Source organism: Ictalurus punctatus, chromosome 6, assembly GCF_001660625.3.
Source record: "Ictalurus punctatus breed USDA103 chromosome 6, Coco_2.0, whole genome shotgun sequence".
Taxonomy (NCBI): Eukaryota; Metazoa; Chordata; class Actinopteri; order Siluriformes; family Ictaluridae; genus Ictalurus; species Ictalurus punctatus.
The window spans coordinates 31639201-31655256 of record NC_030421.2 but is presented as its reverse complement, the minus strand read 5'-3'; the positions used below and the strand labels follow the sequence as shown (position 1 = coordinate 31655256).

At 39.7% G+C, this 16056-nt stretch overlaps 2 protein-coding genes across 2 annotated transcripts in view; one reads left to right on the top strand and one right to left on the bottom strand.

The window, feature by feature from the left end:
* LOC108266140 (coiled-coil domain-containing protein 148) overlaps positions 1 to 3346 on the top strand; it is a 97578-nt gene extending 94232 nt beyond the window's left edge. Inside the window, exon 15 of the mRNA XM_017469173.3 lies at positions 66 to 3346. Within this exon, the coding sequence (XP_017324662.3) occupies positions 66 to 212 (147 nt within the window). The 3' untranslated portion in view covers positions 213 to 3346. The remainder of the gene's footprint in view (positions 1 to 65) is intronic.
* On the bottom strand, positions 2763 to 9736 carry upp2 (uridine phosphorylase 2). The gene is made up of 8 exons (XM_017470594.3): positions 9583 to 9736; positions 9423 to 9474; positions 8792 to 8906; positions 8305 to 8463; positions 6179 to 6293; positions 5711 to 5920; positions 4954 to 5100; positions 2763 to 4416 (listed from the first exon to the last, which is right to left on the bottom strand). The coding sequence occupies exons 2-8, from the start codon at positions 9461 to 9463 to the stop codon at positions 4277 to 4279; spliced, it is 927 nt and encodes a 308-aa protein (XP_017326083.1). The 5' UTR covers positions 9464 to 9474; positions 9583 to 9736; the 3' UTR covers positions 2763 to 4276.
* Positions 9737 to 16056: the final 6320 nt, after the last annotated feature.

Sequence of the window (16056 nt, the reverse complement as noted above, 5' to 3'; positions counted from 1 at the left end):
ACCTATGCACTTATTTATTAGCTTGACAACACATTTATGAGTTAATGTGTGTGTGTGTTTTATAGATCGTGGCTGACCCGAGGGTGCGTATAGAACAGGCGCTCAGGACGGCAGGTCTTCATCACACACACTACGCTCGAACGCTGCTTTCAGAAATCCCACCACCAAAACCACCGCGACGGGACACGGAATCCACCGCCTTTAAATCTTAACCTTACATTGTTCACATCACACGCACACTGTTAATGTTTCATCCAGCCATTTTCTGTACTACTTATCCTACACAGGGTTCAGGGGAGCCTGGAACTATCCCAGGGAACTGGGGGCACAAGGCAGGGGACACCCTGGACGGGGGAGGCAGCCCATCACAGAGCACAAGCGCACACACTACAGACAATTTAGAGATGCCAATCAGCCTAGAAAACATGTCTTTGGATGAGGAGAGGAAACTGGAGCACCCGGAGAAAACGTCTGGGTTGCGCATGTAACCCTGTTCTCTGAGAAGGGAACGAGACGGTGCGTTTAGCATAACAGTATGGGAGCGCCCTTGCGCCCATAGCGGAAGGAGGAGTCACGACGCGAACTCCAAAATCCAGCGGAGAGCCGGACCCGGAAGATAGAACAAGTGATAGAGCAGCGCTCGTCTCCGGCTCCTCTTCCGGATCCATAACAGATCCCCCGGACCTGAGACGGCTAGCTGCCTCGGCAGCGGCTGGCCCAAATCCGCGAGGCTCTGAAACCCAACTCGCTTCGGCTTCCGAGAAGAGCGCGAGTCGCGAGCCGAGTTGCCTAATGTAGGCGTTACAATGCGCAGCCTCTCGAGGCTGCCATCGCGTGCTACACCCCTAGACACTTCACACAGAAAGTGTGCACTACTCCCCGTGATGAAACTAGAGCTTCCTGAATTTTCTCTCTCATATTTTTCTCTCTCGCTCATTCCTTTTTTTCCCCCCTTCTCTTTTGTTAAAGGGATAGAAAAATTCTGAGATTTTCAGAAAAGATAGAGAGGAAACGAAGCTTCTTTTCTTTCTTTACCCAAACAACCGACATGCAGTCTTTCTCTGAAGATAATAAGGCTGACGGCGTGGTTCACAGGTGCCATATCTATATCACGCGACGCGCTTAATTGCCACGTCACCTGATCATGGCAGGCCTATAAATAGAGGCATGATTTTACACAAGCTTCAGATACTGGTTGCACGCAGGGGCGCTCCCATACTGTTATGCTAAACGCAACGTCGAGTTCCCTTTGAAAGGGAACCCCCAAAGCATGGGAAGAGCTTACAAACTCCACGTACACAGGGCGGAAGCAGGTTTGATTCGAAGCCCCGACCCCAGAGGTGTGAGGAAAACATGCTAAACAAATAAGCCACCGTGCCCCCCTCTTAATGTTTCATCTCATGTAAAAAAAAACAAAACAAAACAAAACCAATAACAGGAACCAGGGCGTTCTGCTCCGCTGCAGAGCGACATGATTTCCATTACAGGCAGAACCCTGAAAAAAGGAAAGGCTGAGATGCTAATCAGTAAGCATAATCATTATTATACTCTACTGCATAATACTGGAAATGAAATGCTTTACAGAGAAAATGTAATAGTCTTTTTTTGAATTAAATCCAGACCACATTACTGTTGAAAGTAGATTTGAAGAGCTCTGCTACTTCACCTCTGCTGGGTTCGTTAATGTATCTCTGATAGATGGGGGTTTTGAATTGGGAGAAGTGTCCAATCTTAAAGCTACTGCGACTGCAGGTTTTCATTCCCATCAACACGCATCCCGTTAATGGCAGCCATGTTGCGTTGGCATTATTTCATAAACCACCTGATTGATTCACTTTACACTTGAGATGCTTTGCAATGTTATTACTCTGAATGGAAGAAAAACCTGGGATTGGAACCAGACGACTAACCTGTACGTGTTAGACGTGATGCGCCCTTCGTTAAACATTAAAGACGTCACTGACTACGTTTACATGGACAGCAATAATCTAATTACTGACCTTACTCTGATTAAGATAATAATGTGATTAAGGTGTTTACATGAGTCGCTTTTAGAATACTCCCGTCATGTTCCCGTTTTACATGTTTTAGAACATAATCAGATTAACTGCCCGCGTCATTACGTCACCGCGCCACGCCGTCCGACGTCCCTCCAGAATCTCACGTATCGACATACAGTTCGTCTTCGTTATGGGACCGTATACAGTTTTGGGTGTTTTTATTTATTTTTTTAACGAACGCTTTAAGTGCGGTTAATTATTTGTCATGCTGTACGTGCTAATAGATAACTGCTTGAAGCGGTGGGTGTGTCCCAAATCGCGTAGTTACCGTCTATATAGTAGCCGAGATACGTGTATTTTTCCTCACTACAGGCCTATAGTAGGAAAGTGTGCGATTTGGGACACAGCCGAACGCTCTTGTTCGCCGTAAAACGTAAAACTGCCGTGTGTGATCGCGTCCTGTCGCAAAATGCGGTGAAAACTCCCACACGACGTTCATAACGTGATTAAGGTGTGTACATGTCTGTAATACACGTCCATAATGCGACTAAAACAGGAGTACTCCACCTGTCTTAATTAGATTATTGCTTACTTCGATTATGACCTTAATTAGATTAAGGTAAGTAAAAATCGCTGTTTACATGCTAGTTTAGGAGTTAGGTTTGCTATGATGACAATAAAAAAAAAAATACGACGGCCTCTGGACTTCTCTGGTGGTCTTTTTTTTTTCTTTCTTCTTTTTCCCAAAGAAGCACAAATCCATATTTTCAATCGTGAGTTTATTCATGTATAAATAACTGAATCAGTTTAATACAAATAAATTTATCACATACATTTGATTTCTGCAATTTTGAAAAGACGTTCAGCACGTCGAGGAAATTCAAAAGCATTAAGAGTCAAAGTCAGCTACTGTGTTAAGTAAAAATACATATATAGTATTTAACATATCTACAACATGTACACATATGTACAGAAGTCAGAACACAGCACTGACGTATGCTTCTTATAAACGTTATAAACAGGCATTTGTAGCTGTTGATTTCTTTTTGACTTTAGGACAATATAAATGTGTTTCTGAATGAAACGTGTTTAATCTACCACATCGCACTTCTTCTTACCCAAAAGCTGCGTTCGTGAATTTAAAGAAGTATTCCACGGTTTTCCACCTCGATCTTTATCGACTGCACCTGTAGCGTGTGTGTGATTACGACAGAGGACATGTCTTCATGTACAGCACTGAACAATTATATCAGGTGTGTATTTTTGAGAAACACTTTTATAACTTCAATCACAGTATTTGTAAATTAGGCTCTAAATCACAAGCTGTTCGTTCAGTCTTTTCAGGGTGGGACTGCTTTTTCAAAGAGATGAACTCTTGCGTTATTTGTATAATATTATTTGTATTTTTTTTAGTCCTAAATTCATTATATATTCCTAAAACCTTTATCATTAGAAGATGACTATCAGAATTTTAAATCAGAATTTTATAGCCAAAGATTATTGCTTTGTTTATTTCTTTGTTTGCCTGTCTGCCTGTTATAAAAAAGCTTTGGTAAGATTAACTACAAAGAAAAGTATTCATTTTATTCCTTCATTCATTCATTCATCTATTTATCTGTCTATGTGTTTGTTGTTGTTGTTTTTTTTTTTGTTTATTTGTTTGCCTTTTTGTTAATAAAATACAGCGTTGGCATGATTATCTCAAAATGTATTTGTTAATTAGTTGGTTAGTCTGTCTGTCTGTTATAGAACAGCTTCGGTAACATTTACTCAAAATGTATTTATTTATTCATCTATTTATTTGTTTTTTTTGTTTGTTTGTTTATTTGTGTGTCTGTTCGTTTTCAAAACAGCTTTGCTATGATCATCTCAAAATGTATATGTTTTTTATTTGTTTTTCTGTCTGTTTATTTATTGATTTGTCAGTCTGTTTATTTATTTATTTGCCTGTCTGTATGTTGATTTATTTGTTTATTTGTCTGTCTGTCTGTCATCAAAACAGCTTTGGTACGATTTTCTCATGTCCTACGATGTATGAAGGCTGTTGTAGTTTTTAATCAGTATTTCATCACACGTCCTTAACGGTTTATTAACCGCATTTAGTGAGTTTTCAAGTGAGCCGGTGTACTGTTATTTTCTCGGAACATGTGCGAATGATTGTCCTTGATAATCAGACGTACGCTACAAAGGTAGTGGATAGAGACTCGGGTTGGAAAATTCTGCAATACCTTTTAAAACCTGGAATTAAGAGGTCAGACACATCAAGATGAATGTGTTTAGATCAGTGCCAAGTGTTTCTTGATGAAATGAGCCACCAGGTACTGAGGTCTCTGCTGGTATTCCAGCAGCACGTCGTGGGGTGTGGAGATCTGATCCCCCTCCAACCGGTTCAACAGAGTCACGCAGATCACTGCCGCTGCACAAACATATCCCATTAATACACTGTGAACATCCTGAGAGCATGATTATTATTTCAAATATAAAAAAAAAAGAAGTCAATTTAGGTATCATTTCCAGCAGATCGAGGCTGCAGGCTGTGACTTGTAAAGGATTAATCTATTTAAGATCTAAGAGGAGTTTTTCTTATATTTGGGGCCAGTCTTCTGAGCATGTGGATGTTATTTGAATCCCTAAATTGCCCTGAAATGCTGTGATTAAAGGCTTCCCAGAGGCCCAGTTTGCCAAAAATGTCACGCGTGACTCATTCACAGTAGTGCCAGTGAATTAATAAATGGTTTTTAGTGCAGTTAAAGGTTACTAAAACGCGATATTACAATTCTAAGCTATAACTATAGTTTGACAGAGCAAAGCTAGACATGTGTAACTGTGTGGAAAAACATCCCACAAGATAGTAATTCCTAGTAATTATGACTTTAACTGAGGCTTGAATGGTTTGCCATTTGGGAACAAACAATTAGAAAGGCTGATGAAAGTGGAGCAGTTCTCAGTGTACCTTTAAGGTTGCAGACGCGACACATGGCAGCAAAGACGGTGGACTCCATTTCAATGTTTTTGATGCCGGCCTCATGGGCCTTTTTCAGATACTCCAGCTTCTCCTCGGTGGAGAATGAGCACAAGGCACCATCCAGTCTGCCTTGGCCTGTGGTCGAACAAGAAGTGATGTTAGACATGACTAGGAATTGCCTTAAAATGGGGGCATTGTAGTATGGGTATAATCAACCCTACCGTGAATGGCACATCATAGTGAACACAAATGGAAGAAACACTGCATATTTAGAGTTGGGTTACACATGTATAGCGAGGATTTCATATTGAAATCGTGCAGTAATCAGACCTTGGGCATAACTACAAATGTCAGCATTATTTAGAAGTTGTAACAGAAATTTGACTTAAGTACGCGCATAACCGGACTCTGAATACACCTAACTTTCCCTGTGTAAATATTAACATAACATTTTGAATTTATATATATATATATATATATATATATATATATATATATATATATATATATATATTTACAGTTTATTGACAATGTATTAATAATGAAATGTGGATGGATTCTATAACAGGAACGGAAAATCTAAATAAAGACCCGAGTGGCCATGACCCTCATGGTCTCTGGACTTATATTCTCTTGTCATATCTCTGCATTCTAACCAAAAGGGTGTGCAAACTTTTGCACTCAAGTCCATAATAACGTGTAATGTTCTAACACTGAAACGTCCATGCGGTCCAGGTTTGTTTACCTTCATAGAAGTCGTGTGTGCACATGGTGTTGCCGATGATGGTGGGGAAGCTGGACAGCTCAGTGGAACACTGCAGGAGCTCTTCTGCCATGCCTTTATCCAGCTCAGTGCTCCTGGTGATCACTTTACCCAGAACCACCTGCTCAAACTGCGGCCTGAAGAAAGAGTCCACCACTTTATCAGTGATCACCACCGTGCCAGGAGGAAGACCTTAACACACACGTGGATACACACACCCAAAATGGTAAGACCGAATGCCAACCGTCATCTCTGATTCTTTATAAATAAGTCTGCTTCACATCTATAAATACAGAAGTTCTTGCACAGAAACGTTTGCTTATGTTAAATAGAGGTTATTATGGTTACGATTAGTTAACGATTAGTATTAATAACCCACACGATAAATGAAATCTAGGAGCTAGGTCCTAGATTTGTAAAAGGGAACGTGAACATGAAGCTTATAGGTACCGATGCCTCCTGAGGTGCCGATGCGAAACAGCATAACATCACGGCAGTGGGCGTGATACAGGAGCTTGATGAGTTCGTGCAGCATTATGGAGATGGACGGCACACCCATACCATGCTGGGCAGAGATAAGACAAATGAACTGTCAATCATTCACCTGCTGACAACTATAAAGAGCTTTATCATGATTCTCTCGAGAAACAACAAAAAAAATCTAGTCAAGTTAGTCGGATAAACTTTATACCAAGTGTTTATAAGTGTCACTGCAGTGATTTTGTCGCATCTAAAGTCAAAGGTTAGTATTAAACATATTTAATGAAACGAAATAACAAACTACAGCGCTGTTGAATGCTCAATTCCGATTGGTCAGAAAGTGTTGATTAATTTACTATAACAGCAGCTCTGACGATAGTTCCAGCTATGAGGTGGAAATAACAGGTTTATATTAAAACGCTCTATCTAATGCGTTATCATTTCTATAGTAGCAACTGATTCACAGAGGTGTGTTTGGTGGATATGAGACATAAAAGGGATTAAAAAAAAAAATGTGTGTAATTGTTGATACGGTGAAGTTTTCTTGGAGATGTTTATTTGGCATTTATGGAAAGATCCCGTGTCAGTACTTTGTAACCGTCAGCGGTAAAGCCGTATCACTTTGCAGGTTCTGTGGGAAGTTGACCAGCTATTTTTTTTTTTTGTCTTATTAACTTCAGGTGAGCGAAAACAGAGGCAGGTGAGGGAACGACTGTTAGTAGATTCTATAATGTAAGCGATTAGGGGTTTACAGGGACTTGTTTTTTGAATGTTCCGCAACATTAAGGGGGTTTTCACACCTAGTTCGTTTGAGCCCTCCAAACGGTCTCAGAGCGCTTCAGTGTGTATATGTGAACAAACCCAGTGATCTCAGACCCCCTAAAAGGACCCAGAAGCGAACCGTACTCGGACCACCTCCGGAGGTTCATTTGTGGGTGCTTTTGTGGTTCGATTTCTTCGTGAAAGCAATGAGGTCCCGGTCCACTTTGCGCTTCGTTTCGACGTGTGTACCCGGAGGCTCGTCGCGCCTGCAGCCATGTTCCGTCACTGCTGAAAATAACACGGAACTTTTCAGCATGTCAGGTCACGGGGGTCGTGTGGTCTCAGGGGGAGAGCTATGCACGTCTTGAAATTTGGAAAGAGGATTGCATCAAACTCAAATTATCCTCAACACATGAAGGAAATGAAGGAGTGAAGGAAAGAGGCTATGATAGAACAGCGCTACAATGCCGGGTAAAAGTAAAAAAACATAAAAACAGTGAAAAAAGTACAAGAGCACCCTGATAAAATGCGTCGAAGTGGAGAGTCCGCTGAAACGAAGGATTCCTGTCCCTTTTATGACGACTTGCATGAAATTTCGGGTGCAAGCTAAGGTCTGAGTCCTTATGAACTTGTAGTGTGAACAAGAAAGGGTCTGAGATCATTTCCTTGCTGAAGAGTACCAAAAAAAAACCCAAAACGAAACCGGGTTCTCTTTTGAGTCCGCTATGTTATGAACACCAAAAGGACTGAGGTCACTTTCGGCTGGTTCCCTTTCTGGTTCACTTTACGTGAACTTGGTTTGGTTCTTTTAAAACGAACTATATGTGAAAACACCCTATGTAACCCTTTGTAACCCTATGTAACTAATGTAGCTATAAATGGATAAAAATGATGATGTGTATTATATGCATTAGTGACGGAAATATTGTAACCCGGAAAATGGGTGTGGTAAAGGATAAAAAGAATAAAACGCTTAAGGACGTGCAGTTATTGTGAAATAATGAACGTCGGGGTGGTGTCAGTAACTCTACTTCTCACTGGGCCACATTATTCCAGTCTGTTATTAACTTCCTTACTTCCTCTAAGGGCCTTATCAAAAGAAAAGTCACACGCTGATATTTAGTTACTTCAATTTTTATAATTAGACACTAGATATAAGATCATATTTAGATACTTAAAGGAACTGAAATGCTTAGTTCTTAAAACTAAGTTGTGTTAGCAACAAAGCACATCAAACCTGATGTTCTACTACTAATACGTCTACTATTGCATACACGCACAGACACACAGATGCAGACACACACGCACATTCTGCAGGTGGAAAATAAACTCACACTGATGGAAAGCACAGGCCCCGCTTTGTACATGGAGTAGCGGTCAGTCCCCTCACAGATATCTCTGATATCATCAGCATTCCCGGGGAGCTCCAGCTGCTGATGGATGAACTGAGCGAAAGATCTCATTCTGTTGGCACTGCCTCCCACACACACGAACTACACAGCACCAAGAGACGGATACACACATAGACACAGGGCTATATGTCAACTTTTTGACCATGTAGCATCGGTGTGAGAAAAGTATCGAGGTGTAGCACAAATTAAAGAGTCCATAATAATACTGCTAAAATACTGTTAATCAAATAATAATAATAATAATACATTTGGTACAATATGTCTTTTTACTATGCTGTGTACTATGGTAAATGCTTGATGATCAAAACTTTCCGGAAGCTCTGAGATGCCAGAATCTGACAACCAAACACGGCCTACGTTTCCACAGTTCTACGTTTTGTTTTGTTTTTCTTTGATTTTTTTTACACACTTTGATGTCTCCGAACATGGCGGGCAGGTTGTGTGTCTTGGTGCCCAGGTTAAAGTGGTAGAGGATGTCCTCCTCCATGTTGTCCAGGTGAGGGTTTTGAACATATTGCTCCTTTCTGTGAGGGGAAACATCATGAACGTAATCCATCTAGTGTTTCATATTACGAGATTGCATTAAAATCGCATGAAACCTATTTCTAAACATTTCACTTCAAGCGCAAAACAGCCTTATTTTATCGGAAGATTTATTTATTTAAATTTATTTCTAGAACGAAGCCAAATGATCTGCCAGTAGAATAAGACACTTTTAAAGCCTAAAATGGGTAAAAGCAACGAACAACTGGATGAATAAAATTAAGTTTGATTTACATTTGATAAATGTACCTATATTCAAGATATTTTCTATCTATCTATCTATCTATCTATCTATCTATCGATCGATCGCTCGATCGTATTTTTTCCTCGTATATGTATTTGTGTGAGAAATTTGTCGATGGGCCATTTTTCACTCGGAAGTTATAATAAAATGCCATGTAAAAACAGATCAGTCAGAATTTCTGCCACAATATATCTAAACCAAAGCTGTGTGACAAAGATAAACATGAATAGAAGAAAAGAAAGCACTTTCTTACTCTATATAGTCACTGTGTAAAATTGGAGCCATGACTGCCATTGAACTTGACTCTGAAAGAGAGAGAGAGAGAGAGAGAGATGTGATCATTTATATTTCAACAAATCAACTCTATTAATCAAATATACTCGTAGAGTATAATTCGATTTCATATGCCTTACCGTATACCGGACGGATGCTTGTCTATGAATCTCTCTGTACAAAACGTTCCTTAATTCCAGTGAGACTGGAAATGCTATAATCAGTGGTGTTCTTTCGAAGACAGGAACTGATATAGCTTTGGTCCTGAACCCCCACAATGTTGCTGATTGGTTGTGGAAGGAGGTGTAGCGTCTGTTCTGCCAATCCACCTTCCCATCCCTCCCATTAGCTGACTGCCTCCCACTTTCATCTGGTTACTAATCTCAGGTCCAGTCCACTTTCCCAGACATAATAAAAACAAACCTCAAACACAAACAGATTCAGAAACAGAAGCATGCGCGTGCAGTATTGGCCTCTTTCCCTGTGTTTTTGTGTATGACAGTGTGCGATCTGACCTACAGTCCCTTCTGAAACTATACAAATGGGGCAAGGCCATTTGAGATCAAACGACGGATATGCTTTTATTTCATGGTATTTCCGACATAAAACACAGAACCTTTTGTATCAGACCACCCCGTTTTTAGACGAGCAAAAGTATAGGAAGAGATCATTCTAGAAGTAAATGAAAGTAAATAACACTTAATATTTGGTTGCATATCGCTTGCTTGCAGTAACTGCATCAAGCCTGCAGCTCAAAGACATCACCAAATTGTTGTTTTATTCTTTTGTGATGCTTTTCCGGGCTTTTACGACAGACTCTTTCAGTTGTTGTTTGCTTTGGGGGGTTTCTCCCTTCAGTCTCCTCTTCAGGAGGTGAAATGCTGCTCGATTGGGTTAAGGTCTGGTGACTGACTTTGGCAGTCTAAAACCTTCCACTTTTCCACCCTGATAAAGTCCCTTGTCGAGTTGGCAGTGTGTTTTTGGATCATCGTCTTGCTGTGTGATAAAGTTCCTCCCGATTAATTTGGATGCACTTCCCCGTCAATTGGTAGACGTAATGTTTCTGTGGAGGTTGTTGGTGCTGTAACCGATGGTTGTTTTTGGGGTTTTCTTCCCAGCTTTCACAATGTTTCTTTCATCAGCTGTTGTTTGTTTTCCTTGGCCGTCCTCTTCTTGGACTTTCCAAATTGTTGTACCGGTTATACCCAATGTTTGTGCAGTGCCTCTGATTGATTTCCCCTCTTATTTCAGCTTCAAAATGGCTTGCTTTACTCCATAGACAACTCTTTGATCTTCATGTCGGCTTATCCTTTTTAAAGACGAATGCAGTCTTCACTGGTGAAACTGGAGGCTAAACGAAGAGTAGATGTTCGGAGCTATTTATTGTTTAAATAATCAATCCAACAGGACACACCTGGGTAACAAAAAACACCTGTCAGTCACATGTTCCATATACAAATTGGGTGGTCCGATACAAAATGTACTATGTTCTATGTCATTTGAAGCATCTACATATCAATACCATTAAATAAAAGCTGAAATTCTAAACTCTCTTCTCAGATTCATCTTTCGATCTCGAACGCAAACGTCTTCAGTCCACGGCAAAAACAAATGAATTGACCTTGCCGTGCCAATAGTTTCAGAGGGGACTGTAAATGTAAAATCATAAAAATGGGTTGGGTTGTTGCATTCTAGGATGTCCCGTACAGCCTAGAATCAAAACACATGGTTTATCATGCTTTTAGTTAAACTGATACCCAACCATGTGGTATATACAGTATACGAACATCTGATCTCGACCTTGACCGGACATGCATGTGACAAAACAAGCCTGCAATACTTTAAATATGTATCGAGCATTAGCATTCAATAATAATAGGTTCTACACATTTGTCACATTTACTCTAACCTGGCTATGGGATGCACAGTGAATTTTTTTTTTTTTTTTTTTTTTTTTTAACCTGTAAAAAGTAATGAATTATCATGTAAAATATTCCACAGAGGTGAAAGGACTTTTTAACATCCAAACTCCAAACTCCCGCAGCTGTAAGACATTAAATTTAATTATCATATGCTGTCCAAATGATAAATCATCCTCTGAGCTGTACAGCGAATGAAAATTCAATATTCTATTAAATCTCCATTATTCTAATTAAAAGGCCATTAGTGGCAAATTAAGAAGTGATGTGAAGGGACTTTTATGAATGTAAATTTATTTGTTTTGGGATTCTCTTCACGTATAAATCGGCAAATGATCATTTAAAATATCGTTCAATTACCCGAGAGCAAGTTTCATCTCAGTGATATAAATGAAGCTTTAATCCTTATCGGACTAGATCTGTGTTTATTTAGAAATTGGTGGCTATGTTCAATTACTAACATAATCACCAAAGTGAATTGGGTAATTTACTGTAAAAGGGTGCACGATGTCCTGATCGAGTACATTTTTTAATCTGAATACCGTTTTGCAATACATTCATCTTACTTAAACATGGATAGACACGCGGCTCCCGGTAGTCTCCTGGTCGTTAATAGTAATGTAGTAAAATACTAAATATTACATTTCAAACATTTCACTCTTAAAAGCTGCTTTTTTCTTCTCGTTTATATCTCTCGGGTATTAGTGCTTCTTCTATTGTACAAAAGGAAAATCTGTTTATCTCAATGGCTTTAAGGTTATCTTCGCTTGGCGTGTAGCCAGTGGAGCAACAGACAGACACTTTTTCACCTTCCTAAATGATTAGTCTGGGTAAAAGAAGCCCTAATGTTGACGTGCTGTAGCATTAACACACTGAACAGTAATAGGCTTATCCTATATGGCCTACAGAATTCCAGTGAAGGGCAGAATTTACATGACATTAATCATTACATGAATCTTTACTAATGTTTACCTTCCTAAGTGTGTGAAAGGCTGTTACGCATGGTGGAACACAACAAGGCTTTTTAGAGAGGGTGCACATAGTGCTAGTTTCACAATATATGAAGTAACACGTCCGGCAAAAGCACACTTTGATGACGTTTTCTGTAGGGAGATGTATATTTATCATTTATGGAAGGAGTCTCCAGTTTCAATGCTTTGTAACAGTCAGAGTTAAGCACTACCTTTAAGGCTTAAAGCGTCAGGCTGCATTTTTTTTTTTTTGTCTTCAAGAGCGAGACAAAAGAGAGGCTGGTGATTGAATGTTTATACACTGCTATAACGCTACTATTACTTTGCTACATTGTTATATTGTAACTTATAACAGTACATTACATGGTACGTTTTTCCTCACATTACATTAGGGTACTCCGGCTTCCTCCCCCAGTCCAAAGACATGCTTTGTAGGCCGATTGGCATTTCCAAAGTGTCTGTAGTGTGTGTGTATGTGTGAAAAACCCTCAAATAAATAAATGAGAAATTACAATAAAATAAAAACAACCCCCCCACAAACAAATCACATAGACATCACTCCCCGGTGGGCATTTAAAATAATAATTTCAACAATAAGTTCAATCAAAACCTTTTGATTTAGCTCCTGCTCCTTTCAGAGAACATTCTGCATGGCCTCAGTCCAAAGAGAGCATAGTCACATGCTTAGATCTGTTTGTAAAGGCTGTTGGTAACGTTTTGTACATTTGGATGTTGTTATCGCGATGCTCTTTGCTCTCTCAGCTTTACAGGCGTGTGTGGGGTCAGAAAATAGTCACAGCTTTCCCGCTCCTGACGCAGATTTGTTCTATTCGCATCAAGTCACACCGAACTTGAAACCCTTTAAGCACAAGATATAAGTGATTCGCACTCTGTAAACTTCTCTGTAATCACTGATTTCTCTGTAATATTAGTTTTACAGCCAACAATAAAGCTTGTCTGCTGTTATTTGAAGCTGTATCTCATGTGTTTTCACATGATTATGTACTTTTAGTGCTATATCTGAGTGAGAAAATATCCCAGTATGTGATGTGTTATGCTTACGATTTGAAGTTTGAAAGAAAACTTTATAAATCTATAGAAATTAGTTGATTTATTTATTTATTTATTCATGTTTAGGGCAATTTCAACATTACGGACGTCACATTTGGTTAACAAAATGACTCACAGTGGAAACAGTTATGAATTGATGAGTCAATCTGCATATGTTGTCATTTAACCTCTTGAGGACAATGCAAAGAAATCTTAAAAGCTCATGTGTTGATTTACACGTTTCAAATACGTAGCAGTTTATCCGTCACAGAATCCAGCATATATCGGACTGAGATCTGGGGAATTTAGAGGCCGGGTCAACACCTTGAACTCTTCGTCATGTTCGTCAGACCTTTCCTGAAGCATTTTTGCAGTATGGCAGGGCGCATTATCCTGCTAAGAGGCCACTGACATTATTGTCATTGCCATGAAGGGGTGTGCTTGGTCTGCAACAATGTTTAACTAGGTGCTACGTGTCAAAGTAACATCGACATGAAAGGCAGGACCCATGGATTCCCAGCAGAACATTGCCCAGAGCATCACACTTCCTCCAATGGTTTGTCTTCTTCCCACAGTGCATCCTGGTGCCATCTCATCGTCAGTCAGATCCTTACACCTGGCCAGTTTTCCTGCTTCCAACACATCAACTTCGAAAACTGACCCCTTGACGGGTGCTAATGTCATTCACGTCACCCACACAATATACTCTATATAACATGAAAGTACTCCATATGTTCGATGAGAGAAGTTAAATAGACTTAAATATGATCGAAAGGCATGAGTAGTTTCGTTCCTGTGCTCACAACATTATTTTTACATGGTACGGTGGACATTTGTGTGGAATTGCGCTTTAACAGCTGTTTTGTTGTCATGCTGTTTTCACAGCTGGGTCATATACTGTACAGCGACTGGTCTAATCTGAGTTGGGGTTGGGGGGGGGTGTGTGTGTGTGTAGGGGACAAATAGTCAAACAGTCTGTTTGTTTAAGTAGAATAAACATTGGACTAGTTAAGTTGATAGTTAAAAGGTCAAGCTAAACGGTTTCACAGTATTTAGTATTTTTTTTAGTAGTATGATTTAAAAACTGAAACCTTGAACATTTCTTATTAATATTATTCAGCACCTCTATAATTCTGTCACTTAGTTGAAAAATCTCATAACCTGTACATTACATAATAACCTCAGAAATTCCCAAACACTAAGTGCTGGGTTAACTTTTCTCCCTGCTGTTATTCCATTGCATAACGGTTTGAAAGAATCACCAACTGTTCACATCCAAAGGTGAGGTTTGTGAGGGTGTGTTTAACCCCTAATGTTCTGTTTGGGTGAAAAGGGACCATTTTAATTCATGTTTTTTTTTTTTTTATATCATAGTTATAATACTGAGACCATGTCTATGCTGTTTTGAGCAGGGAGGTAAACTAAAACTAGGTGGATATAAAGTTTTTAAAAATGCTAAGTCTAACACTGGTGACTGGTGTATATATAGTACCTGCCATGACATGCGCCTATTTAAAGTTTATAATGCTGAAACGGAATTAAAATACATCGACGAGACCTCAGAGACTAAGAAGTGAACAGGTTTAAAGAGAAACCCCAGTCAATGATTAAAGGTATCATTTCAGAAAAACGTTTTTCCCTCCAAGTATGAAAAAGGATTAGCAAGGAATATAGAGCTCGCCATCTAGTGGCAATCAGCTCTTAGTGCACAAGATTAGCACTTCCTTTCTGACACTCCTGAGCCCAGTGTACAATCTAAGACCTACACATTAACATGTGGATCCAAATACAACCCCAATTCCGAAAAAGTTGGGACAGTATGGAAAATGCTAATAAAAACAAAGAGGAGTGATTTGTAAATGTACTTTGACTTGTATTTAGGTATTTAAATAAAAATAATTAAAAAAAACATATAAAGACAAGGTATTTGATGTTTTACCTAATCAACTGCATAGTTTTTTGAAGATAAATGTTTATTTTGAAATTGATGCATGTAACACGTTCCAAAAAAGTGGGACGGGGCAATTTAGGATTAATAGTGATGTGAACAGGTGAGGCAATCGTCTAATCAGAGTATATAAAGAGCCTCCAAAAAAGGCCTACTCCTTCAAGAGCGAGGACGGGTCGCGGCTCGCCGATCTGCCAACAGATGCGTCAGCAAATAATCCAACACTTTGAGAAGAACATTCCCCAAAGACAAATCTGTAGGATTTTGGGCGTTTCACCTTCTACAGTGTACAATATGATTAAAAGATTCAAGGAATCCGGTCAAATCTCGGTGCGTAACCGGCAAGGCTGAAAACCACTTCTGAATGCGCGTGATCTCCGATCCCTCAGACGTCACTGTCTTAAAAACCGTCATGAGTCTGTAATGGAGATCCTGACATGGGCTCGGGAATACTCTGGTAAACCTTTGTCACTCAACACCATTCGCCGCTGCATCCACAGACGCAAGTTAAGGCTTTACTACGCAAAGCAGAAGCCATACATCAACACTGTCCAGAAGCACCGCCCACTTCTCTGGACTCGATCTCATCTGAGATGGACAGTAGCACAGTGGAATCGTGTTTTGTGGTCCGACGAGTCGGCATTTCAAATAGTTTTTGGACAAAACAGCCATCGTGTTCTCCGGGCCAAAGAGGAAAAGCACCATCCAAGCTGTTATCAGTGTCAG

Excerpts from the sequence above, each read along its gene's own strand:
- upp2 (XM_017470594.3), bottom strand. The coding sequence starts at position 9,463 with ATGGCAGTCATGGCTCCAATTTTACACAGTGACTATATAGA. Across the intron at positions 8,907-9,422 it reads TTACACAGTGACTATATAGA|AAAGGAGCAATATGTTCAAA; the intron begins GTAAGAAAGTGC and ends TTCCCCTCACAG. Across the intron at positions 5,101-5,710 it reads CACACACGACTTCTATGAAG|GCCAAGGCAGACTGGATGGT; the intron begins GTAAACAAACCT and ends GTTCGACCACAG.